At 43.3% G+C, this 25,260-nt stretch overlaps 1 protein-coding gene across 2 annotated transcripts in view; it reads right to left on the bottom strand.

Moving 5' to 3' along the window:
- mtss2b (MTSS I-BAR domain containing 2b) overlaps nt 1-25,260 on the bottom strand; it is a 57,024-nt gene that overhangs the window by 22,176 nt on the left and 9,588 nt on the right. For both annotated transcript variants that reach the window (XM_088333117.1, XM_088333118.1), the window contains exons 2-3: nt 14,124-14,185; nt 10,835-10,908 (exon numbers count right to left, since the gene is read on the bottom strand). In XM_088333117.1, coding sequence (XP_088189243.1) covers nt 10,835-10,908; nt 14,124-14,185 — 136 coding nt within the window. The remainder of the gene's footprint in view (nt 1-10,834; nt 10,909-14,123; nt 14,186-25,260) is intronic.

Genomic DNA, 25,260 nt, shown 5'->3' on the forward strand with positions numbered 1-25,260 from the left:
AAATTCTAGACAGCGTCTTAAAAGATTCAAGTTTATCAGTTACTTAATAATACTTTTAATTAAATTACCTTGACTTACTTAAAGAGATAGTAAGACTCACGTAGATTTATTTAAAAATACTTTTATACAGATGTAATTAGAAATACTTCATAAAAAAGTTAGTATCACACTTAAAGTTACAGTAGTGAAAATGACAGGTACTTGAAGATGCTTAGACTCACTTAAAATAGAGGTACTTAAAGACTCTTAAAAATACTTACAGTTACTTAAAGGTAAAGGTACTTAAAATATTTAGTTACTTAAAGATACTGTGCAATACTCAAAGATAGTTACTTGAAATACTTTGCCACTTAAAAATAAGAGTTAGTTGGCAATACTTAGAGTTACTTCAAGATGGAGTTACTCAAAAACACATACTCAAGGATACTTAAGAGTACTTGAAGGAGTTGTTGTGCTGGAGTAATGGTGTTAAACAGGCAGCTCACGGGCCAAATCGGGCCCGCCAAGGTTTTAAATCTGGCCTGCAAGGCAACCCCGAGAGAAGCGCAAGAGAAAAATGAGCTGCTCTTTTCTTTTTTTTTCTCTCCTCTCATTTTTTCTCTCTCTCACTTTTTCTCTCTTTTGTTCTTTCTCTCCCCATCTCTCTTTTTCTGTCCCCTTTTTCTTTCCCTCTCTCCCGTTTTTCTCTTTCAGTCTCTCTTTTGCACATGTTCTCTCTATCCCTTCCTTTTCTCTCTCTTTCTCATGCTCACTCTTTTTCTCTCCCTCTATCCCTGTCTTTCTCTTCTAGAATTGTTTTGATTTTTTTTCTCTCTTCCTCTTTCCCCTCGACTCTTTATTTCTTTTTTTCTCTTTCTGTTTCTTTCTCCCTTGTTTTCTCCCCTTTTCTAATGTTTCTCTCTCTCTCTCTCTCTCTCTCACTCTCTCTTTTTTTCTCTTATCTTCGTTCCCTCCCCTTCTCTCTTTTTCTGTCCCCTTTTTCCTTTTTCTTCTTATTTCTCTTTCAGTCTCTCTTGTAATCACGTTCTCTCCATATCCCTCCCTTCATTTCACTCTCTCTTTCTCATGCTTACTCCTTTTCTCTCCCCCTCTCTCCGCCTTTCTCTTCTCTCATTCTTTTGATCTTTTTCTCTCACTTTCTTTCCCCCCTCGACACTTTCTTTTTTCTCTTCTTTTTCTTTCTCTCTCCTTTCTCTCCCTCACTCGCAACCCCTCGCTTGCTATTGTGTTCCCTCTATTTCTCTCAGTCCTTCTCCCTTTTTCTGTCTCTTTTACTCCGTTTCCCTTGTTCTCTCTCTCTCTTGTTTTATCTCTCTCTTCTCTCTTTTTCTTTTTCTTTTTCTCTTTCTCTTAAACCTACTCAGGCGGCCCCCGCGAGACTAAAATGAGTTTGACACCCCTGTACATCACTATATCATCAAGTACTAAATAGAACCGTACAAGGTATAGTAGTACAAGTATTCATAGTTCGAATTGACTAGACGACGTAGCATATTGATGACGAGTGAAAGCACACCGTAGCAGCAAGACGTCAAAAGAATACTCAAAAGTATGACGAATAGTTGGAAAGAAAAAAGTACTCGAGTATCAATGGAGATAAGAGTAGGAATATCAACACGATTACTAGTAACAGTTTCAACTAGGCAGTCCCCGTTGCCACGGTAACAAAACTTCCTCTCGTGCCTGCTAGCATGCGCCGCTAAGGCGCTAACATAAACACCGGAGTCTATTTCGGGAAGCGGACCGAGAAGAAAGCGGAGCGGTTAGCTTGAGCGATAGCCGACCCGCTTCCGATTTTCCCAAACAAGGCGCTGAGAAAAGTACGAACGCGCAAAGTCATCGGATGCCGTGGAGAACGTCCGGCTAAGGGATTTTCCGCCACTGCAGGAAGAAAGAAACCATTTTGTGGGAAACTAAGATGTGAAGATGAAATCAAACATAGATCATTTTGCTGTCCCTATTTATACCCACTCTGATCTGTCCCCTTTGGTCAGTTCGTCTGCAAACCTCAGTTAACACTAAGCAAGCCGTTTTAGACCCCAGCTTCAACCTGTTTTTGATCCTGACCAGGTCGACTCTCCCGTCCCAGCTTTCGACCTCTTTTTGTCCCCGACCACGTCTACTCTCCTATCCTGGCTTACAACTTGCTTACAACCCCGACCACATTTTTGCTCTCCTATCCCGGCTTATACCCGTTTTTGATCCCGACCACGTCTACTCTCCTGTCCCGGCTTTCGACCTCTTTTGGTCCCCGACCACGTCTACTCTCCTTTCCTGGCTTACAACTCACTTACAACCCCGACCACATTTTTGCTCTCCCATCCTGGCTTATACCCGTTTTTGATCCCGACCATGTCTACTCTCCTGTGCCGGCTTTCAACCTCTTTTGATACCCGACCACGTCTACTCTCCTTTCCTGGCTTACAACTCGCTTACAACCCTGACCACATTTTTGCTCTCCCTGACACCGCTTATACCCGTTTTTGATCCCGACCACGTCTACTCTCCTGTCCCGGCTTTCGACCTCTTTTCGTCCCCGACCACGTCTACTTTCCTTTCTTGGCTTACAACTCGATTTCAACCCGACCACGTTTTTGCTCTCCTGTCCCGGCTACTGACTTGTTTTTTCCGTTCCTGACACCGCCATCGTTTGCCACAGAAGATTCAAGATTCAACTGTGAGTAATGTTACGCAAGTGGGTCCTGCTTTCTCTTCTGGTTTCTGACATAAATACATCCAATAAACAACAGAATACATGAGAAAATGCAAAAGTATATGACGAAATGACCTTGATGTCCTATGTATGAGTCATTTATTTGCATATACTCCATTTATTTTCATACATTGATACAGGCTCACTCCTGGAGATAAATTTGGGTTGCTCCAAAATCCAGAATTGGGACCTTCGTCAGACTTTTGGGTGACGTGACATGGTGAAAAGCTCTCCATTCACCATTGAGAAATTCCTGCCTTGCGCCACGGAATCTACCCGGCAACCGTCGGAGAAAATTCAGCCGGCGTAGGGACCTTTTGCATGTGCGAGCATTTAAAACAGGGGGTCTTGATTCGGGGCCCCCGGGGTGATAGTCTGAGGCCCCCGCCTTCATACGAGAGTTAAAGGGACAGCGTGTATTACTTGCCCACCGTGACACCGAAAACGAGTGCTAAAAGCACAACTGCAGAAGAGAAAAAACTGAGACTCAAATTGGCCAGAATGCACCTTATTACTTTTGAAAAGAAGAGAATTAAGAAAAAAAATATAAAGAAAAAAAGAAAAAAGGACAAGAAAAATATAAAATGAAAAGAAAAAAGGACAAAACGTCACAATTACGGATGCGCTTCATTGCCAACTGCCTTGGACTGTGATTGGCTCCCTGTCCCTATTTAAACCCACTCCTATCTGTCACCTGTTGTCAGTCCATCTCCGAACCTCAGTTAACACTAGGCAAGCTTTTTTCGACCCTGACTCCCACCTTTTGCTCCCGTCTGTCTTCAACTATGACCTGTTTTGCTCCTGACTATGTCTGCTATCCCGTCCCGGCTTACGACCCGTTTCCGACCCCGACCACGTTTTTGCTCTCCTGTCCCGGCTACCGACCGGTTTTTCCGTCCTTCACACTGCCATCGCTCGCTACGGAAGATCCACTTCCGTGTTCGGATCACAAACCGAGTACGTGAGCGACTTGCTTCCCGCGCCTAGCGAACTCCGGATCGTGAGAAACGCAACGCAATTGGGTCCTGTTTCCGTTCCGGTCGGTCCTGACAAATTCGAAGTGAATATTTGTTTTTGCTCCCGTCTGTTCCCCTGACTTCTACCCGTAATTGGATCCTGACCACGTCTACTCTCCTCTCCTGGCTTTCGACTCGTTTCTGATCCCGACCACGTTTTTGGCTCTTCTGTCCCGGCAACTGACCCGTTTTTTTCCGTTCCCGACACCGCTCGCCACGGAAGCTCCACTTCAGCGTTCAGAGCGACCTGTTTCCTGCGTCCAGCAATTCCCAGATCGTGGGCGCAACTCTTTTCCTTTCTTCCCAATAAAACTGTGAGAAACGCTACGCGAGTGGGTCCTGTCTCTGTTCTGGTCCTGACACATAAGGGAAAAAATATATATATATCAAAGAGGAGAAAAAAGAAGCTAAAAAACAGGAAAAAGTCAAGAGAATAAATAATCAAATTAGACAAAAACTGAAAATCGAGATTACATTTTTCGCGGTCTTTTTTCCCTGTTTTTGTTCTGTCCTACTTTTCTTTGCATTCCTGTTTTCCTTTTTTAAATGTCTTTTTCATGATTTAAGTGGAAGGGGTATCCCCTCATGTGCCGTCCCTTCTCAAGGTGTCTTCATTTTCCTCATGTTGAGGTTTTTGAGTTTTTCCTTGCCCTCATGTAGGTTTTAGATCAGGGGATGGTGTCACAATAGTCCATAGTCTGAAATAGTCTGTGGTCTTTGCAGCCCTTAGAGACTCCTTGTGAGTCTTGACATGTTTTTGAGTTTTTCTTTGCCCTTATGTCCCTTTTAGATCAGGAGATGGTGTCATAATGGTCTGTAGTCTGTAATAGTCTGTGGTCTGTGCAGCACTTTGAGACTCTTTGTGATTAAGGGCGTCACAAATAAACAGGACTTGACTTGACTCATCCTGAGGTTTTGAGTTTTCCCTTGCCCTTGTGTAGGTTTTAGATCAGGGGATGGTTTAATATTTTAGACTGTAGTCCGTCAAATAATTTGTGTTCTGTGCAGCCCTTTGAGACGCTTTGTGAGTCAGGGCGTCACAAATAAACAGGACTTGACATGTTTTTGAGTTTTTCCTTGCCCTCATGTCCGTTTTAGATCAGGGGATGGTGTCATAATGGTCTGTAGTCTGTAATAGTCTGTGGTCTGTGCAGCACTTTGAGACTCTTTGTGATTAAGGGCGTCACAAATAAACAGGACTTGACTTGACTTGACTCATCCTGAGGTTTTTGAGTATTCGCTTGCCCTCGTGTAGGTTTTAGATCAGGGGATGACTCTGTGGTCTGTCGAATAATTTGTGGTCTGTGCAGCCCTTTGAGACTCTTTGTGATTAGGGGCCAAACAAATAAACAGGACTTTTGTTGACTATTTTCATTCCTTTAAAAAAAGTAATCTTTTTGTCTTTCTTTGAGAAAACATCAACTCATTTTTTTGGTGACACTACACTCGACAGCGACATCTGGTGGAGAAATATCAAACCCTGTCCCTTTAAAAGCAGCGGAAGGTTTTTCTAGCCGTTTTTTGGTGGAAAAGCCCTAACTTCTGAGACCCCCTGATACAAAATATAACTCTACTAAGACTATGAACGCCCATGAATACGATGACGTCATTGTGGAATGGTAAGAAAAGAGAAGAAAAAAAGAAAAAGAAGAAGAAAGAGGAGGAAGCGATGGAGCGGAAGCCGGGCAAGAGGAAAGCGGAGGACTCGTCTCGCCCATTTTAATCAGCTGAAGAAAACAAAAAGGAACGCGCACGGCGTTTGTGCACGCGCGTCGTCTTGTGCGCGTGTCGTTGCGTGTCGTTGTGTGTCTTTGAGGCTTGGGTTTCTGACGCTCCCGTTCGCTCGTACGCTGAGATCGGGAGGTGCTCACTGCGCGATACACAAGTCCCTCGCTTTTTGCCTTTAATGGTAAGAGAGACTGAAAGAGATAGAGAGAGAGAGAGAGAGAGAGAGAGAGGGAGAGAGAGGGAGAGAGAGAGAGATGGGTAAAGAGAGAGAGAGCGAGAGAGAGAGAAATAGATGAAGAGAGAGAGAGAGAGAGGGGGAGAGAGAGAGAGAGGGGTAAAGAGAGAGAGAGAGAGAGAAATAGATGAGGAGAGAGAGAGAGAGAGAGAGAAAGGGATAAAGAGAGAAAGAGGGGGGGAGAGAGGGGGGGAGAGGGATAGAGGGAAAGATGAAGAGAGAGAGAGAAAGAGAGAGAGAGAGAGGGAAAGAGAGAGGGAGAAAGAGAGAGAGAAAAAGAGAGATGCCATCAAATGCCTCCTCTCTCATCCCTTACTCTAAATAAGAAAACTGCCCCTGACGTTGACCCAGCAGTTTTGGTTTTGTTAACTCAGCTTTATCCCCCAGAAAGACAATGCACTCTCCCAGGCCAGAATGACATTGAATATCAACACAATCTTTAACAAGTAGGCAGGTATGTTACCCTTTATGTGAAAAATGCCCAAAATGCTAACTGAGACCTTTTTGTTTTGTTGACTCAGCATTATCCCCGAGAAAGACAAAGCACTCTCCCAGGACAGAATTAAATATCAACAACGTATTTCACAGGCAGAACAGTAGATTACCCCAGATGTGAAAACTGCCCCTGAAGCTGACCCAGCAGTTTTGGTTTTGTTGACTCAGTATTTTCCCCCAGAAAGACAATGCACTCTCCCAGCCTACAACAAAATTAAATATCAACACCATCTTTACCAGGTAGGCAAGTATGTTTCGCTTGATGTGAAAAATGCCCAAAATGCTAACTGACACCTTTTTGTTTTGTTGACTCAGCATTGCCCCCCCCCCCCAGAAAGACAATGCACTCTCCCAGGCCAGAATGACATTGAATATCAACACCATCTTTAACAGGCAGTCGGTTAGATTACCCCAAATGTGAAAACTGCCCCCAAAAAACTGACTCTGCGCTTTTAGTTTTGTTGACTAGGCAGCTTTCCTGAAAAGACATTCTACTCTCTGAGAAGAGAGGGAGCGTGGCCAGGATCCCAATCTTTTCCGAGCAATCAGGTCACCCACTAAAGCGTTGGCTTCAATGGCGCACGGACATTTGAGTTGTCCCTGGACTTTTGTCTCTTTGGCTCATCCCGAGGCCCTGGCTCCGCCCATTCGGTCGTCATGGTAACTCATCCCTCGTCTGGGAGTATCGGGGCCTATTGTTTGTCAGGCCTTTTGTGCGGACGCCTCAGGGGGCCTTTTCAAATCGTGGGGGCATAAATCAATCTCACGTGGACCGCTAATGCTAACACCGACACACATCATGCTGCTACGTCATGCTATTAGAAAAAACAGAAACGCGGTAACTTCATTTACATTTTGCTGATTTGCTATTAGTCTGCGTCATGGCATCATAAAAATGCTGATGTTATAGGCTGAACTCCCTCCCATAATGCTTTTCTCTCTCTTGGTTCAGTACCGTATTTTTTGTCCTATGTCAAGAAACACAAAGACCTTAGAAATAAGGAGGCCATTAAAGTAATAAAAAAACCTTGCAGGTTTCAAAATCAGTTTTCATTTGAATCCACCATTTTCTCCTCTCCCTCCGCATCCACCCGCTACACCACTTGACCAGCTCAAGTCACACCAAAAGTGAAATCAGTTTCCTTTTTGCTTTGAGTTCAGGGCTGCCAAGATCTATCTGTGAACGGATGAAAATGTTCAGAAAGTGTTTTTTTTTATTGCTTCATTCCTCTAGAGAACAGAAAAAAAGAGAGATAACAACAAAGAAAACAGAGAAGAAGAGAGGCAGAACAAGAGAGAGGAGAGGAGGAGAGGAGAGAGAACAGAAAAAAAGAGAGAACAAGAGAGAAAACAGAGAAGTAGGGAGAGAGAAAAAGAAAAAGGAGGGGGGGAGGGAGAGAGAGAAAAAAGACAAAGAGAGAAAATAGAGAGAAAAAGAGAAGAAGATAGAGAAGAAGACAGGAAATACAGCGAGAGAAAGAAAAAAAACTTAAAAAGAGAAGGAGAGCAAAACAAAGAGCGACAGAAAGAGACATGGAAAGATAGATAGAAAGAGAGATAGATAGAAAGGGAAAGAAAAAATAAAGAAAGAAAGAAGAAGAGAGAGAGAAAGAGAGCAAAAGAAAGAGAGAGAAAAATAGAGAAAAAGAAAACAAGAGGGAGAATGAGAGTGAACGCAGTTTATTACATTTGAAAAGGAGAAAAATAAGACAAGAAAAAAGGAAAGAGAAAAAATGAAGAAAATACGGTACAACTCAAGAAAAATAAGGAAAAGAAAAATGAATAAAATTAAAACGAGTAAAAAGAAAAAAGGAAAGAAAAAGGGCAAAAAAAGAATAACAAAAAATGAAAAAAAGACAAAAAGTAAACTGAAGAAAAAAAGGGAAAAGAAAAATGAAATATAAAATAAAAAAGAGAAAAATACAAAATCAAAGAAAAGAGAGAAAATTACATTTTTTTCATTTTTGTTTTTGTTTAGCTCTAATTCCTTTCTTTTCTTTCTCTTTCCTTTTTTTTCTTTTCTTTTCTTCAAGGTCCCTTTTTGCTTTCTTTCCCCACTACCTTTCTTCATATTCCAGTTTTCCTTTTTCCCTCTTTTTCTTCTTCCCCTTTCTTTATTCTTTTTAAAAAAGATGCTATTCTTTTGGTTTTCTTTTGTGATAGGCTGAATAAAATGTGAAGGAAAAGGCGACATCTCGTGGACACATATAAAACACTGTCCCTTTAAGAACAGTGGAATGTTTTTATCAGCGCCATCTTGTGGAAACGCCCATTTGGCCCGACCTCACTCTACATGATTTGGGCTAGCATTAGCTAGTTAGCATATACTTGTATCCCCGCTATATAGCAATTTCAACCTGCGATCCCCCTCAGAACTGTGTCCCTGAATGCACCACGAAAGAAAAACGCCAAAAAAACAGACTATAAACGCAACATCCCAAAAGAATGGCACATCGCCATGACAACAGCAGTATGATGACATCATCATCATCAGGCAGCTGAGTCACACACTGCAGTGTTCTAAATATAGCATTGTGGGTAATGTAGTCTGGAGCGCTGCGTTGACCCACGTTTCGGGCGACCCGCGAACGCGTCGCTCCAGGAAAGCGGGAAAGAAAGATATCGATTTTCATGAGCAAGACACTCCACCAGGGGACGCTATTTATTGATCGCCTCCGGGAAACCATGCTATTTGATACCTTTTTTAAATTATTTTCTATTTTTTTTTTGTCCTTGTAGAAGAGAACCCATTAAATCATATTTGCGCAATCATAAAATATATACAAACATTTACGAATGATGACGGAATTTACACGGGTTGTTTAAGATAAGCAAGATATTTTCAGTTTGGTTTCTTACCGTCGAGCGCCATTTTGAAGAGTTCAGGAGCAGCTCGGAAAGTTACAAGTTATTTTGAATAACGCCCCTTTCAATTTTGAATAATACAGTAATAACTCATCTCATCTTGTCGCTTATCCTCAGTAGGGTCGCGGGGGTGCTGGAGCCCATCCCAGCAATCATCGGGCAGTGGGCAGGGGACACCCTGAACTGGTTGCCAGCCAATCGCAGGGCACACGGGGACAGACAACTCGCTCGCTCATTTACACCTAGGGACAATTTGGACCGGCCAATCCACCTGAAATGCATGTCTTTGGAATGTGGGAGGAAACCCACGCAAGCACGGGGAGAACATGCAAACTCTGCACAGGAAGTCCGGTAGCTGGATTTGAACCCACACAGGAAGTTCCCAAGACCTTAGAACTGTGCCGCACACGCGCTAACCACTGCGCCGTAAATAATTATCTGAAGTAAAAACTAAAAAATCGAAACCATCTGAAATCGTATTTTTCTTCAAATAAACACACAAGAAAAACAATCGATTTATCATTCTCATCCAAATAAACGGGAAATAAAATATAAAATCAAAATTATCTAAACTTGTCACGGTTGCCATGGCGCCCAATTGGCCCTGCCCATGTGGCACCGGCTGCGGCTCGTTGACAGATTGGCTTCCCTTCTATTGAAGCTGAACTGATCTGAAATCGTCTTTTTATGAAAATAAACACGAAAAAAAAACATAAAATTATAACTATCTAAGGCACAGGTGTCAAACAGGCGGCCCGCGGGCCAAATCAGGCCCGCTAAGGGATTGAATCCGGCTCGCGAGACAACACTCAGAGAAGCGCAAGAGAAAAACAAGTTGCAGGTTGAAATAGGTCAACTTGATGTTGCCGAAGCCAGGTGCCTCGAACAAAGACACTGTACTTGTATTTATTTCTCTCTCTCTCTCTCTCTCTCTCTCTCTTTTCCACCCTGTTCCTCCCACTCTCTGTCTCAGTTTTTTCACTCTTTATGTCTCTCTTTTTCTCTTTCTTTGTTGCTCTTTGTCTCTTTCTCTCTCTTTGTCTTTTGAACTTCTTTTGCTCTAACTTCCTTTTTTCCTTTTCTCTCTTTTCTCTTTCTCTCTTCCTACCCTTCGTGCTTTCTTTTCTCTCCTTCTGTCTTTCTTTTTCACTTTGGATTTCTTTCTTCCTCTCCATTTCTTTCCCCCTCTCGCATGACTTTTTATCTCTTGTTTCTCACGCTCTCTCCCTCTCTCTTTTTTTTTCTTTGTCCCGCCTTCTCTCCTTTTCCCTCCCTCTTTCTCTTGTTTCTTTATCTCTCTTTTTGCTTTCTCATTAATCTACTAGTCCGGCCCCCGACAGAATGTTTGTTCTATAGTGTGGCCCCCGAGTTCAAATGAGTTTGACACCCCTGATCTAAAATAATCTCTCATATATCATATCTCACTATTACTGCGTTTTACTTATTTGTTCTGCCTCCTTTTTCATTTTCCCTTTTTTCCCTTTTTCATCCGCGATCCGGCACTGCCCACCCCTGCCCCCTCCGGTAACGCCCCTGGACTTTCCCACCCTTCGGGCCAAACCACCAAAGTGGTCTTCCCTCTTTCCCGCTCGCCTCTCAGCAACAAGGCTATTTTTTTCCCGGTGTCACTTGTTGCCCGGCAACCGTGCCGGCTCACGCGATTGGCCGGGGCCTCGGATGCAGCCGGCGAGTGCGCCTATTCGCTTTTCTTTTTTAGTTTGTCTCTCAAAAACCTCGACGCCGTTTTCAAATGCCATTTTTCTTTTATTTTGGCGGTCCTACCTCTTGTGTTGGTCGCCATGTCGGCCACTTTCTGAAACGCGTCCAGGAAAGCCGCGGCCGCCAGAACCGTCGTCCTGAAAAAACAAAACCGTATAAAAAAACGTAGTTTTGTGGCAAATATTTTGAAAAACATGCTCACCAGGGAAACGAAGCTTGCGATTAACAAGAAACACAAATAAAGCAAATCATAGATAATCGTAGATAGATTTCAAAATCGTTTTTTTCATCTCAATCCACCATCTCCTCACTCACTTGCATCCACCTGCTACTCTATTGTACCAGGTCAAGTCATATCACACCAAAGGTGAATCAAATGCTACACTCCCAAATAATAAAAAATCATACTTCAGAATGGATGAAGAGAATTTTCTGAAGCGAACATTTTGGGAGTCGGTCGGGGGTAGAAACCCATGCTAATTACCTCTGAACCCCCGTTATTCCGCATGAAAACGTTAAATTTACAAAATAGTGACATCATAAGAACTGTTTACGTGTAATAAACTTGTTTATAAATAAATACCATGGTAAATAAATATAAATGTGAAGAAAAAATGAAAATTTGATTTCCATTCTGTGTGAGCTGGTGAGATGGTGTAGCGGGTGGATGCAGAAGGGGAGGAAATGACAAATTTGAATTGTCAAAAGTTTAAAGTGACTGAATCCCCCAATTGCAAATTTTAGGATCCCAGAGATGTACTTGCTCTAATCATTTCCTGTTTTTTTTTGCAAAAAATGCAAAAATCTGAATTTAATGAAGAAAAGGGAATTGTGGGAAAGAGTTCAGCGGCCATCTCATTTCAGTAAAGACGTCATCGAGGACCCCCACCTTATGACGTTTTCTCTACAGGGGCTTCATGTTATATAAAATTAATATTCTAATTTAAAAATATATACCTGTTTACAATATTGTTATTTTATCACTAGTAGGCGCTAAATAATACACACTGTCACTTTAAATTTTTTATTTGCATTGATCCTAGTAAAAATCACAGTGTCCAGCATCAGTATTTAGTACATTCATTTTTAATTAGTAAACCTGACACCATGCTAACCAGGGGCGTTTCCAGGAGTGGCCCAAGGGGGTCACTGACCCACATAAAGTGTAACCATGATAAAAAGGCATGCTAACAAGTCATGTTAACAGCTACATGCTAACGAGAAGATGCTAATGAGTCATACTCATGGCCAAATGTTAACGACTGCATGCTAACGAGTCATGCTAACAGCTAACTGCTAACAAGTCATGCTAATTGCTCCATGCTATTGAGTAGATGCTAAGGAGCCATGCTTGCGTCTATATAATAATGACTACATGCTAACAACCAAGGCCCATTCATTTGACATGAGAGAGCTTGGTCACCATGGAAACCAGAGGCGTTTCCAGATAGTGTTAATAGGGGTGGCCCAAGTGGGGCACTGACCCACATGAAGTGTCACACGAGAGTAATGCATGCTAATGAGTAGAGGCTAACGACTATACGCTTACGATTATATCCCAATGAGTAGATCCTAACGACTAGATTATAAGAACAAAATACTAACGATTACATGCTAATGACTACATGCTAACAACTTTATGCTAATGAGTAATTGCTAATGACTACATGCTAACAACTACATGGTAGCAGCAACAAGGTAGTGACTACAGGCTCACAAGTAAACGGTAACAACGACATGCTAACAAATTCATGTAGATGCTAATGACAACATGCTAAGGACTATATGGTAGCAATAACAAGCTAATGAGTACATGCTAAAAAGTAAATGGTAACAACTACATGCTAACAACTACATGCTAATGAGTAGATGCTAATGACTACATGCAAACGACTACACAGTATCAACAACAAGCTAAAGACTACATGCTAACGCGTACATTCTAAGGACTACATGCTAACGAATGTTTTCATGACATCATGCTTTAAAGTTAATGGTAACAACTTCATGCTAAAAAATACATGCTAATGAGTAGATGCTAATGACTACATGCTAACGACTATATGGTAGCAACAACAAGCTAATGACTACATGCTAACGACTACATGGTAGTAACAACAAGCTAACGACTACATGCTAACGAGAAGATGCTAATGACTACATGCTAACAACTACATGGTAACAACAACATGCTCACAGCTACATGGTAACAACAACAAGCCAACGACTACATGCTAACGGTACATTCTAAGGACTACATGCTAACAAGTAAATGGTAACAACTACAAGCTAACGCTTACATGCTAACAAGGACATTCTCGCGACTAAATGCTAACAGGTAAATGTTAACAACTACATGCTAATGAGTAGATGCTAATGACTCCATGCTAACGACTATATGGGAGCAACAACAAGCTAATGACTACATGCTAACAAGTAAACGGTAACAACTCCATGCTAACAAATACATGCTATTGAGTTTATGCTAATGACTCCATGCTAACGACTACATGGTAGTAACAACAAGCAACAAAACGACTAGATGTTAACAAGTAAATGGTAACAACTACATGCTAACAACTACATGCTAACGAGAAGATGCTGAAGACTACATGCTAACAACTACATGGTAACAACAACATGCTAACAGCTACATGGTAACAACAACAAGCCAACAGCTACATGCTAACAGGTACATTCTAAGGACTACATGCTAACAAGTAAATGTTAACAACTACATACTAATGAGTAGATGCTAATGACTCCATGCTAACGACTACATGTTAACAAGTAAATGGTAACAACTACATGCTAACAACTACATGCTAACGAGTAAATGCTAATGACTACATGCTAACAAGTAAATGGTCACAACTACCCGCTAACGACTACATGCTAATGAGTAGATAGTAATGACTACATGCTAACGACTACATGGTTGCAACAACAAGCTAACGACTACATGTTTAACAAGTAAATGGTAACAACTACATGCTAACGAGTAAATGCTCATGACTACATGCTAACAAGTAAATGGTAACAACTACCCGCTAACGACTACATGCTAATGAGTAGATACTAATGACTACATGCTAACAAGTAAATGGTAACAACTACCTGCTAACGACTACATGCTAATGAGTAGATGCTAACAGCTACATGCTAACAATTACATGGTAACAACAACAAGTTAACGAATACATGCTAACACGTAAATTCTAACGACTACATGCTAACAACCAAATGCTATTGAGTAGATTCAAACGAGTATATGCTAATGAGTAGACGGCCCACCAGCTGTAGCTTGACCACCCCTGATCCAAACCATAAACTTGGAGGAGCAGGAACTCACCGGAGCTGTGAATGAAGCTTGGTGGCCTTTGCGCTGAAGTCTTCCCACACCGGATAGGAACACTAGGAACACAAAAACACACCGAGAAGGTTAAGGTGATAATGGATCTCCGAGTGCTATTTGTTTTCAAAACGTCTGCTGTTTTTTCTTCTTTATTTTTTTTTCATTCCTTTGTTTCTTTTACCATAGCCTTTTACTTCTTTCTTAATAGCCTTTAACTTATTTTTGCTTTTTTTTGTTCTTTTGTTCTCTGGTTTCATTTTTTTCTAATATTTGTTACTTATTTTTCTTTTCCCCCTAGTTTTCTCCTTCTTTCTTGCTTTTTTCCTTCCCCCTTCTGTTTTTTTTTCTTCTTTTGTTTCTTTTTCCATTGTTGTTGTTTTTTTCTTTTTTGTTGTACATCCCCCTTCTCCTCCGCCCCCTTAAGTTGTTTCGTCCAAAATGTTTCCTAATGGTTGGTAATGTATGGATGAAAGCAACATAAACAATCTGAAGAGTCGTTTTGGGTGCCAACGGAGTCGGCTCTTTTTAGTGGTTGGAGCCGAAAGAGCCGCTTCTCTAAAACAGACGGAAACTTGCGTGGCAACATTGACGTAGTCGCATAAGAAAGAAAGGTCACGTAGCAGGCGATCATTAACCACACTTAAATTTTAATGTCTTAGTGTCTCTCTCTCTCTCTCTCTCTCTCTCTCTCTCTCTCTCTCTCTCTCTCTCTCTCTCTCTCTCTCTCTCTCTCTCTCTCTCTCTCTCTCTCTCTCTCTCTCTCTCTCTCTCTCTCTCTCTCTCTCTCTTTCTCTCTCTCTTTCCCTCTCTCTCTCTTTCTCTCTCTCTCTCACTCAATCTCCATCTTTCTTTCTCTCTTTCTCTATCTCTTTCTCTATCTCTTTCTCTGTCTTTCATCCTCCCCTGTCTCTTTCTCACTTTTTCTCGCTCTTTTTCTTTTTCTTTCTCTCTAGCACTTTCTCCCTCCTTCCTTCCCTCCCTTCCTCTCATTCTGTTTTTCTCTCTCTTCTTCTCTCACTTTCTCTCTTTTTCTCCCTCATTCGTTCATTCGTCTTTGTATTTCTCTCCCACTCCTTCTCTCTTTCTCTCCTGCCCCATCTCTCTCTCTCCCTCACCCACTCTCCATCTTTCTTTCTCTCTTTCTCTATCTTTTTCTCTGTCTCTCATCCTGTTTCTTTCTCACTTTTTCTTGCTCATTTTCTTTTTCTTTCTCTGTAGCACTTTCTCCCTCCTTCCTTCCTTCCCTCCCTCTCATTCTATGTTTTTCTCTCTCTTCTTCTCTCACTTTCTCTCTTTTCCTCCCTCATTCGTTCTCTTTGTATTTCTCTCCCACTCCTTCTCTCTTTCTCTCCTGCCCCCATCTCTCTCTCTCTCTCTCTCTCCCTCACTCACTCTCCATCTTTCTTTCTCGCCTTCTCTATCTTTTTCTCTGTCCGTCATCCTGTCTTTTTCTCACTTTTTCTCGCTCTTTTTCTTTTTCTTTCTCTCTATTACTTTCTCCCTCCTTCCTACCCTCCCTCCCTCTCTTTCCATGTATTTTTCTCTCTTCTTCTCTCACCTTTTCTCTTTTTCTCCCTGATTCGTTCTCTTTGTATTTCTCTCCCACTCCTTTTCTCTATCTCTCCTGCCCCCATTTCCTTTCGTTTCTCTCTTTCCCTCTCACCTATGTAAAGTGGGCTTAAACTACTTCCCCAAAAGTGTTTATTTCTAAACAAGATGGTATCACGTTGATACCGCCCAAAGGGGCGTTTCTTTCTTTCTTTGTTCTACTTGAATAAAAACAGTTTGGTGAGGGAAGGGCCCCCAGAGTTAGGAGCGCGGCCAAGGAGACGGACGTAAGTTCCTTCTCTCCTGGCCCCTCCCCCTCTCCGACTTCAGTTGTAACAAGTCGAATGCCTGGTGTATCTTTTTTAGCGATTAGCCAACTTAAAATATCACCCCATACCAGTCCGGCCCCTGCCAGAGTGCTTTTTCCACCGTGTGGCCCCCGACCTTCAAATCAGTTCAAGACCCCTGCGCTAACGCTAGCGTGTAACGCAAGGACATGCCAACTCACACTCGTAGCAAACAGCATCAAAGCATCGCTAATGAAATTTAGCCTCCCGCCCCTTGCCCCTATCGGACCCCCAACCGGCCCCCCACCCCAGATTACATTACACTCCATCCACGCCATAAAAGCAACAAATGGCGTGAAATGTCGTCGACCTGCCCCAGTCCTGAGAGAACTCCTATCACAAAATCTGTAAACCGGTGCCAAGGGGCGAGGGCGGGGGTTTCGCGTTCGCGCTGTTCGGGGGCGGGGCTATCCGCCATGGGTCTTTGATGCATCCCGTTTGATGCGGCATCAATTTGGGTCGTGATAGGACTCGTCCCTCGACGGGCACAACCCCCCCCCCCCTGCACTCGTTTGATGAGCGTCACAGCAGATCAAGTGCTGTGGACGGGAGATAATGGTAATAAGTGCCCCCCTCCTCCTCTTGGGCCACGCACATTCCAAGCCGCCTCATTAGCTCATCTAATCGTATCCTACGTTAGAAAACTTGTACTTTTTAAATCTTCAAACTGGTATTGGTTTCTGGATTTGATTTGTCATGAAACATGAAACGATAACGAAGCCCCATGCTACTTCGCGCTTTGGTTATCTCAGCGCTCAAGAAAATTGTCCTGCACAAAAAAAGAAGAAAGACTCGTCTATGACACGAGCAAATTCAGCCAGGAGGACAGCGCGTGCAGGCAAAATACAACACGGGCTCCCTGTGCATTGATTTAAGCGCGGTATTTTGAAGTCAATGTCGACACGAGATTGAGTAAATGAAAGCAATCGTGCGCGTGAGATGGCGTTCTTGCGCCAAGTGAGGGAGGGAGGGGGACTAGAGAAGCAGCGGGGGGAATGGAAGAGAGCGCTTTAAAAATAGAAATATAGAGAGACAATTGTGATTTACTTGACCTTTCTTACCAACATACCATTGACGTACTCAATGTTGCCGCTCAAAATCCCGTCTCTTTATAGAAAAACGGCTCTTTCGGCCTGGCTCACTAAAAACAGCCGGGTTTTTTCAATTCCCAAACGGCTCCTCAGATTGTTGTTTTTTTGTGGAATTCATCCATGTGACAAAGTAAAAGGAAAAAGGAGAAGGGGGAGAAGGAGGAGAAGGATGATGAAGATGAGGATAAGGATAAGGAAATGGATATGGATAAGGATAGGAATAGGGAAAAGGAGAGTGAGAAGAAGGAGAAGGAGGAGAAGGAGGTTAAGAATAAGGAGAAGGATAGGCAGAAGGAGAAGGAGAAGGAGAGGAGAAGGAGATGGAGAAGGAGAAGGAGAAGGAGAAGGAGAAGGAGAAGGAGAAGGAGAAGGAGAAGGAGAAGGAGAAGGAAAAGGAAAAGGAAAAGGAAAAGGAAAAGGAAAAGGAATTGGGAAAAGGAGAAGGGGAACGGGAAAGGAAAAGGGAAAGAGAAGGGTAAAGGGAAAGAAGAAGCAGAAGGAGGATAAGGATAGGGAAAATGAAAAGGAGAAGGAAAAGGAAAAGGAAATGGAGAAGGAGGGGGGGAGAAGGAGGTTAAGAATAAGGATAGGGATAAGGCAAAGGAAAAGGAGAGTGAGAAGAAGGAGAAGGAGGAGAAGGAGGTTAAGAATAAGGAGAAGGATAGGCAGAAGGAGAAGGAGAAGGAGATGGAGAAGGAGAAGGAGAAGGAGAAGGAGAAGGAGAAAGAGAAGGAGAGGGAGAAAGAGAAGGAGAAGGAGAAGGAGAAGGAGAAGGAAAAGGAAAAGGAAAAGGAGAAGGGGAATGGGAAAGGAAAAGGGAAAGAGAGGGTAAGGGGAAAGAAGAAGCAGAAGGAGGATGAGGATGAGGATAAGGATAGGGAAAATGAAAAGGAGAAGGAAAAGGAAAAGGAAAAGGAAAAGGAGAAGGAAAAGGAAAAGGAAAAGGAAAAGGAAAAGGAAAAGGAAAAGGAAAATGAAAAGGAATAGGGAAGAGAAGGGGAATGGGAAAGGAAAAGGGAAAGAGAAGGGTAAGGGGAAAGAAGAAGCAGAAGGAGGATGAGGATGAGGATAAGGATAGGGAAAATGAAAAGGAGAAGGGAAGAGAAAGGGGAGGGGAAGGAAAAGGGAAAGGGAAAGGGGAAGGGATAGGGAAAGGGAAGGAGGAGAAGGAGAAGGAGAAGGAGAAGGAGAAGAGTTTTGTTTTTCAACCCGCAACCCAAAAACTCATCGAGCGTAAGTAAGAAGATCTCATCTCCTCGGTCCTCTCATCTTCAGCTCGTTAAAATGTTTGGCTAGTTCAGGACGGAGGATGCTGGGAGCTAGCCAAGATGGCCTCTTCACCCGGGCAACTCGCTTTTGTGAGGCCTGTCAGAGCTTTTCTCGTCACACTCTTGCTCAACCAACCTCTTGTTGGTCTCCGCCGTCGGGAAATCCCGCTAGTTTCCTGCTCGTTTCGATGCTAAATGTAACAGAGTGGTCGAACTGATTCACATTAGCTAAACCACCAAATATCGGTAACATGAAAAGATATAGGACGGGGGTCTCCAACCTTTTTAAGCGTCGAGCTAATTTGTCTTACTAATGAGCGAAAACGGCACCCGGTTTGATATCCATTTATAAAACTTAGCTAGATGGCTAACTCAATAGCTAAACTGTAGCTTGACAGTTAGCTAGAAAGCTAAACAGGTAAAAAAAAACTGAAAGGGAGCTAGATAGCTAGCTAAAAGCTAAAAAGCCAACTAAATAGCTAAAAAGAAAGCTAAAGGAAGCTAGATAGCCATAGCTAACATTTAGCTTAATAACTAGCAAACAATGTCAAATGTTAGCTATGCAAAAAAGGAAACATCCATCCAGATAGCTAGCTAGAGAGCTAAAAAGGTAGCCAAATAGCTAGCAATTTTTGTATAATAAATCAAGAAATAAATATTTTGTTGCTAAAAAATAATTAGCAATACTTTTGTCCATGACCAAGAACTGGAATTGGTTTATTTTGATTTTCTAAAATAACATCTTATCGTGATTATCGATGCGATTCTCCTGTTCCCGCTCATTTGGCGCCAACCGCCGCAGGTTCTGATTGGCTCCCTGTCACTATTTGAACCCAGTCCTGTCTGTCCCCTGTTGTCAGTCCATCAGCGAATATCCGCGTATACTAGGCTAGCTTTCTTTAACCCAAACTCTCGCCTGTCCCGTTTTTTCTCCCGTTTGTCTCCAACTACGACCTGTTTGGATCCTGACCACGTCTGCTCTCCCGTCCTGGCTTACGACCTCTTTTGTCCCCGACAACGTCTACTCTCCCGTTCTGGCTTACGACTCGTTTCCGACCCGACCACGTCTTGCTCTCCAAGTCCCGGCGACCGACCGGTTTTCAGCCCCGAGTCGTAAGCCAGGACGGGAGAGCAGACGTGGTCAGGATCCAAACAGGTCGTAGCCGGAGACAAACGGGAGCAGGACAGGCGAGAGTCAGGGTCGAAAAAGGCTAGCCTAGTATACACGGAGATGCAGCTTGTTCTTTTCTCTCATGTTGAGGTTTTTGAGTTTGATGTTTGTTGTAACGTGACAGAAAAGAAAACAAAGAAATGAAATACAACAACAACATTTGTTTTCGGAAGATTTTACTTTAGCCGGTACTAGTTACTTTTACGATGGAGTAATTCAGTTACTTTTTGGAAGAAGGAGTGAGGAACCAAAGATTCTTTTAAAGTGATGGTCCCTGATTGTCACCCAATTGACCACGCCCGTGTGTCACGGTTGCCATGGCGCCCAATTGGCCTCGCCCGTGTGGCGCCAGCTGCAGCCTGTTGACGGATTGGCTCCCTGTCAGTATTTAAACTCTGTCCTGTCAGTCCCCTTTTGTCGGTCCTTCTGCGAATCGCCGTTTTTACACGGCAAGCCCTTTTTCGCCTGTCGCGTTTTTTGCTCTTGTTTTTCTCCCGCTACGATCTGTTTTGATCTCGATCACGCCTGTTCTCACGCCCCGAATAACAATCCGTTTTTGATCTCGACCACGTCTACTCTCCTCTCCTGGCTTTTGTCCTGTTTCCGATCCCATTCACGTCGCTCTCGTACTCGGACTGCAATCCGAACACATAAGTGGATCTTCCGTAGCGAGCAACGGCGGTGTGAAAACAGGTCAGGGACAGGAGAGCGAAAACGTGGTCGGGGTCAGAAACGGGTCTTAAGCCGGGACGGGAGAGTAGACGTGGTCAGGATCAAAACGCGTCGTTGCCGGAGACAGACGTCTGTTCTCCCGCCCCGAATGACGATCCGTTTTTGATCTCGACCACGTCTACTCTCCTCTGCTGGCTTTCGACTTGTTTTCGATCCCGATCACGTTTTTGTTCTTCTATCCCGGATACTGACCCGTTTTTTTGTTTCTGACACCGTCATCGCTCGTCACAGAGGTCCCACTTCCGCGTCTAAGCAACCTACTCCCCGCGACTAGCGATCTCTGGATCGTGCGTGCGCTCCCTTCCCTTCTTCTCAATAAAACTGTGAGAAACGTTACGCGAGTGGGTCCTGACCAGTGTTCCCTCTAAGCTGCGCGCGTGCGCAATTACGCACTGCTCGCACTTTCTCAGCGCACAAGAAAATCTAGCCAGCGCACAAAAATCAGGGCTCAAAATTACTAATTAAGAAGCGACTCAAAGTTACAGTGCATGAAGGTCAAAATACACGGGTTCCCCCGACGTTGTGTCCTAAATGCGGTATTTTGAAGTCGAGTCGAAGGAGAACGAAGTTGAGTAAAGTTAGTAGAGTTTGTCGGGGAACCGGCTTCTTCGGCTCGGCTCACTAAAAGGAACCGGCTCTTTCGGGTCCTAAATGGCTCTTCGGGTTGTTTTTGCTTCTTTAATTCCAACATGACCAAATATTATGTAAAATTATGCACAAAATGACTTAAAGGAAGGGGGAATTGAACATCTCGTCTCATCTCATTGGCCGAGATGTTCAATCTCATTAGCCATCCCAGCCATCTCCCGGCAGTGGGCAGGGGACACCCTGAACTGGTTGCCAGCCAATCGCAGGGCACACAGGGACAGACAACTCATTCGCTCATTCACACCTAGGGACAATTTGGACCGGCCAATCCACCTGAAATGCATGTCTTTGAAACGTGGGAGGAAACCGGAGTGCCCGGAGGAAACCCACGCAAGCACGGGGAGAACATACAAACTCCGCACAGGAAGTCTGGAGCTGGATTTGAACCCACGACAGGTTCCCATGACATGTACTGTGCCGCACAAGCGCTAACCACTGCGCCGCCGTGCTGCCCTGGAATTGAACATAAAAGAAAAAAATACCAAAATGAAAAAGTAGTGAAAAGCTGAGAAAAAAAGAAACAAAAGGAAGAGAAAAAAGAAGGAAAATTTCAGAAAAAAGAAAAGAAAGAAACAAAGGAAAAAAAAAGTGAATAGAGAACAAAAAGAAAAAAGTAACAGCTCGGAAAAAATAAACACGATGAGATTTACCAATACTTGAAACAGAAACGTGATATCATCTGGTTTAGAAATACACACTTTTGGGCAAGTAGTTTAAGCCCACTTTACATAGGTGAGAGGGAAATAGAGAAGCGAGAGAGAAATGGGGGCAGGAGAGATAGAGAAAAGGAGGGGGATAGAAATACAAAGAGAACGAATCAGGGAGAAAAAGAGAAAAGGTGAGAGAAGAAGAGAGAAAAATACATGGAAAGAGAGGGAGGGAGGGAAGGAAGGAGGGAGAAAGTGCTAGAGAGAAAGAAAAAGAAAAAGAGCGAGAAAAAGTGAGAAAGAGACAGGATGAGAGACAGAGAAAAAGATAGAGAAAGAGAAAAAAGAAAGATGGAGAGTGAGTGAGGGAGAGAGAGAGAGGGAGAGAGAGAGAGAGAGAAAGAGATGGGGGCAGGAGAGATAGAGAGAAGGAGTGGGAGAGAAATACAAAGAGAACAAATGAGGGAGAAAAAGAGAAAAAGTGAGAGAAGAAGAGAGTGAAAAACAGAATGAGAGGGAGGGAGGGAGGGAGGGAGGAGGGAGAAAGTGCTGGAGAGAAAGAAAGAAAAAGAGCGGGAAAAAGTGAGAAAGAGACAGGGGAGGATGAGAGACAGAAAAAGAGATAGAGAAAGAGATAGAGAAAGAGATAGAGAAAGAGAGAAAGAAAGATGGAGATTGAGTGAGAGAGAGAGAGAAATGGGGGCAGGAGGGATAGAGAAAAGGATTGGGAGAGAAATACAAAGAGAACGAAAAGGAATTTGAAAAAAAGTAGAAAAAAAAGAAGAAAAAGTTTGTGTTGCATTCAAATCATTTCCAATACTTTCAAGTGAATCTTGTTGCCAACATTGTACTTCCACTAAAAAAATGTGATTAAGTACTGTATCTTGCAATAATCCCCCAAAAATGTTAATATTATGCGACAAAATATGTCAGGAAATAAAAAGAAATGGATATCTTGTGAAAGAATTGTAAAAACAAACGACGTTTGCAATAGTACATGAGTCAAATCATTCAAAAGAGAACATTCATTTTGCATTGCCGGAAACTCAGCAAAAAGTAACTTGATGTTTTGAACATGTTTGATCATGAATTAGTTGCCACACTTGGGATTGCCGTTGCTCACTGTTGTTTCAAGCGTTGCTCACCGACTTTGTGTGAACGCTCAGACCCGTAAGGAAAATTCCAGGGAAGATTGCTCCTGACACTGACGGTCTCTTTGCTGCGATTGTCTGCTTCCAGTGAGAGAAGGGTTTCTCTTTGGGCTTTCTTTCTGCAGATCCATTCCACAGAAGACAAAGTATCTTCAGTCACATGACCTCGGGGAACAACAAGCCCCAGTGACGAGAAACAGGCCCCTTCTTCTTGTCCGGGGTTTAACGATGTACGGCGGCGGGGACGGCGGGGTCGTCTTGCGGATCAAGGGCGGACGCGATCCTTTCAGACGGTGGCGAAGGTCCGGTTCGGACGGAAACGCGTAAATCACGATTACAGATTTCGATCGCAGCTCCGGCGACCCCGCCAAGATTCTTATCCTAGATGAGTCGTTTTGAAAACGGCACCGTTGACGTTGATACTTTTGGAGTTTTCTCTTTTCACAGAAGGAACAAAATGAACGAATACGTGAAAAGAAATGATAGGTGGAAACCAAAGGCTTATTGTCATGACCAGAACGGAAACAGGACCCACTCGCGTAACGTTTCTCACAGTTTTATTGGGAAAAAGGGAAAGGATTGCACACACCGGTGATCGCCGGTCGCAGGGAGCAAGCCGCTCAGAGGCGGAAGTGGAACTTCCGTGGCGAGCCATGACGGTGTCGGGAACGGAAAAACAGGTCAGTAGCCGGGATAGAAGAGCAAAAACTTAAGCGGGATCAGAAACAAGTCAAAAGCCAAGAGAGGAGAGTACACGTGGTCGAGATCAAGAACGGATCCTTATTCAGGGCGGGAGAACAGACGTGGCCGAGATCAAAACAGGTCGTCATTCGCGACAAGAGATCAAAACAGGTCGTAACGGGAGACAAACAGGAGCAAAAAACAGGCGGAAAAGGACTTGCCGTGTAAAGATTCGCAGACGGACCGACCAAAGGGGACTGACAGGGCATAGTTCAGACACTGACAGGAAGCCAATCCGTCAACAAGCAGCAGCTGGTGCCACACGGGCGGGGCCAATTGGGCGCCATGGCAACCGTGACACTGATAAGAGACCTCTCCCTGAAATATCTTCTTCAAATGAAGTCAGTTCATGTTTATTTGTGACGTCCTTGATCACAAAAAGTCTCAAAGGGCTGCACACCCCAGCATCACACCATCCCCTGATCTAAAACCGACATGACGGTGAGGAAAAACTCAAAAACTTTAGCATGAGGAAAAGGAAGAAACCTTGAGGGGGGACCACATGAGGTAATACCCCTTCCAGGATGACCAGCCCAGAATGGATGACACAAGAGATGGAGAACACTCTCAAACTTGTAGATTTCTTCTTGGCTCTTGGGATCACAAGTAAACCAATATTTTTCGAGCAAAGGCTCAAAGCAGGAAAATAAGAGGAAATTAAAAAATTAAAAAAAATGACCACATAATTGAATATACAGTATTTGACCGTTCCTGAGAAATTATTTTTTTCACATTATTCTCCTAAAAAAGTGTGTGTGATCCTCCCTTGCTTTTTTCTTTTTATCTGCTTTTTTCTAATTTTGTTCTCTGTTTTCCTTTTTTCAATTTATTTTTCTTATTTTCTTTCTTTATCCTAGCGTTTTCATTCTTTTTTTCTTGCTTTTAACTCTTTTTCCTATTTTTTCAAGCTTGTTTTCTTTTTCCTTTCTGTCTTTTTCTCTTTTTCCCTAGCTTCTTCTTTTTTCTTTCTTTCCCCCCTGCTTTTCCTTTGTTTTTCTTTTTTCTTTTCTCTTTCTCTTTATGTTTTTTTGTTTTATTTTTTCTTCCTCCTATTTTTTTACTTCTTCAGCTTCCTCTTTTCCCTTTTGTCAGCCCCCATTAACGGCGATAACCAAGGGATCCCTTACATTTTGGGAGACGGTCCCGTAAGGGGGTTGGAAGTATTCGGAACAGTCGAGTTCTTTTTCCTCTCTATTTCGAAAAGAGTGAAGAAGGCTCGTGTTCCGCCTAGCAACAAAAGTGTCCTTGTGTTAGCATCTCCTTCACAGCGGCAAGAGACAGAGATGCTGTGTCACCGCTCTCCCTGTTGCTAGGCAACCCAGCCACACAGGAGCGCAGGCCGCAAAATAGCGATACCGCTTCATGCGAGGATGCGGATGATGTTTTATGGTCACCGTGGCAACCAAGTATCCATCCACCAGGGGGCTGACGCACTTACGTCATGGGGGTCTTTGGTGTTTTCCCCCAAAAGGTTCTGATAAAAAGATTCCCCTGATTGGAATTATCGTTTTTTCCCCGACACAAAAGACGATATCAAAATGAAAAAAACAGACCCAGAACGGAGACAGGACCCACTCGCGTAACGTTTCTCACAGTTTTATTAGAAATAAGGGAAAGGAGTGCACACACTGGAGTAGGTTGGGAGTAGGTTGCTCAGACGCGGAAGTGGGACTTCCGTGGCGAGCGATGGCGGAGTCGGGAACGGGAAAAAAACGGGTCAGTAGCCGGGGTGGAAGAGCAAACAACGTGGTCGATATCAGAAAATGTGTCGTTATTCGGGTCGGGAGAAC

This window comes from Urocampus carinirostris, chromosome 4, assembly GCF_059441175.1.
Source record: "Urocampus carinirostris isolate Australia breed hairy pipefish chromosome 4, RoL_Ucar_1.0, whole genome shotgun sequence".
In the NCBI taxonomy this organism is placed as follows: Eukaryota; Metazoa; Chordata; class Actinopteri; order Syngnathiformes; family Syngnathidae; genus Urocampus; species Urocampus carinirostris.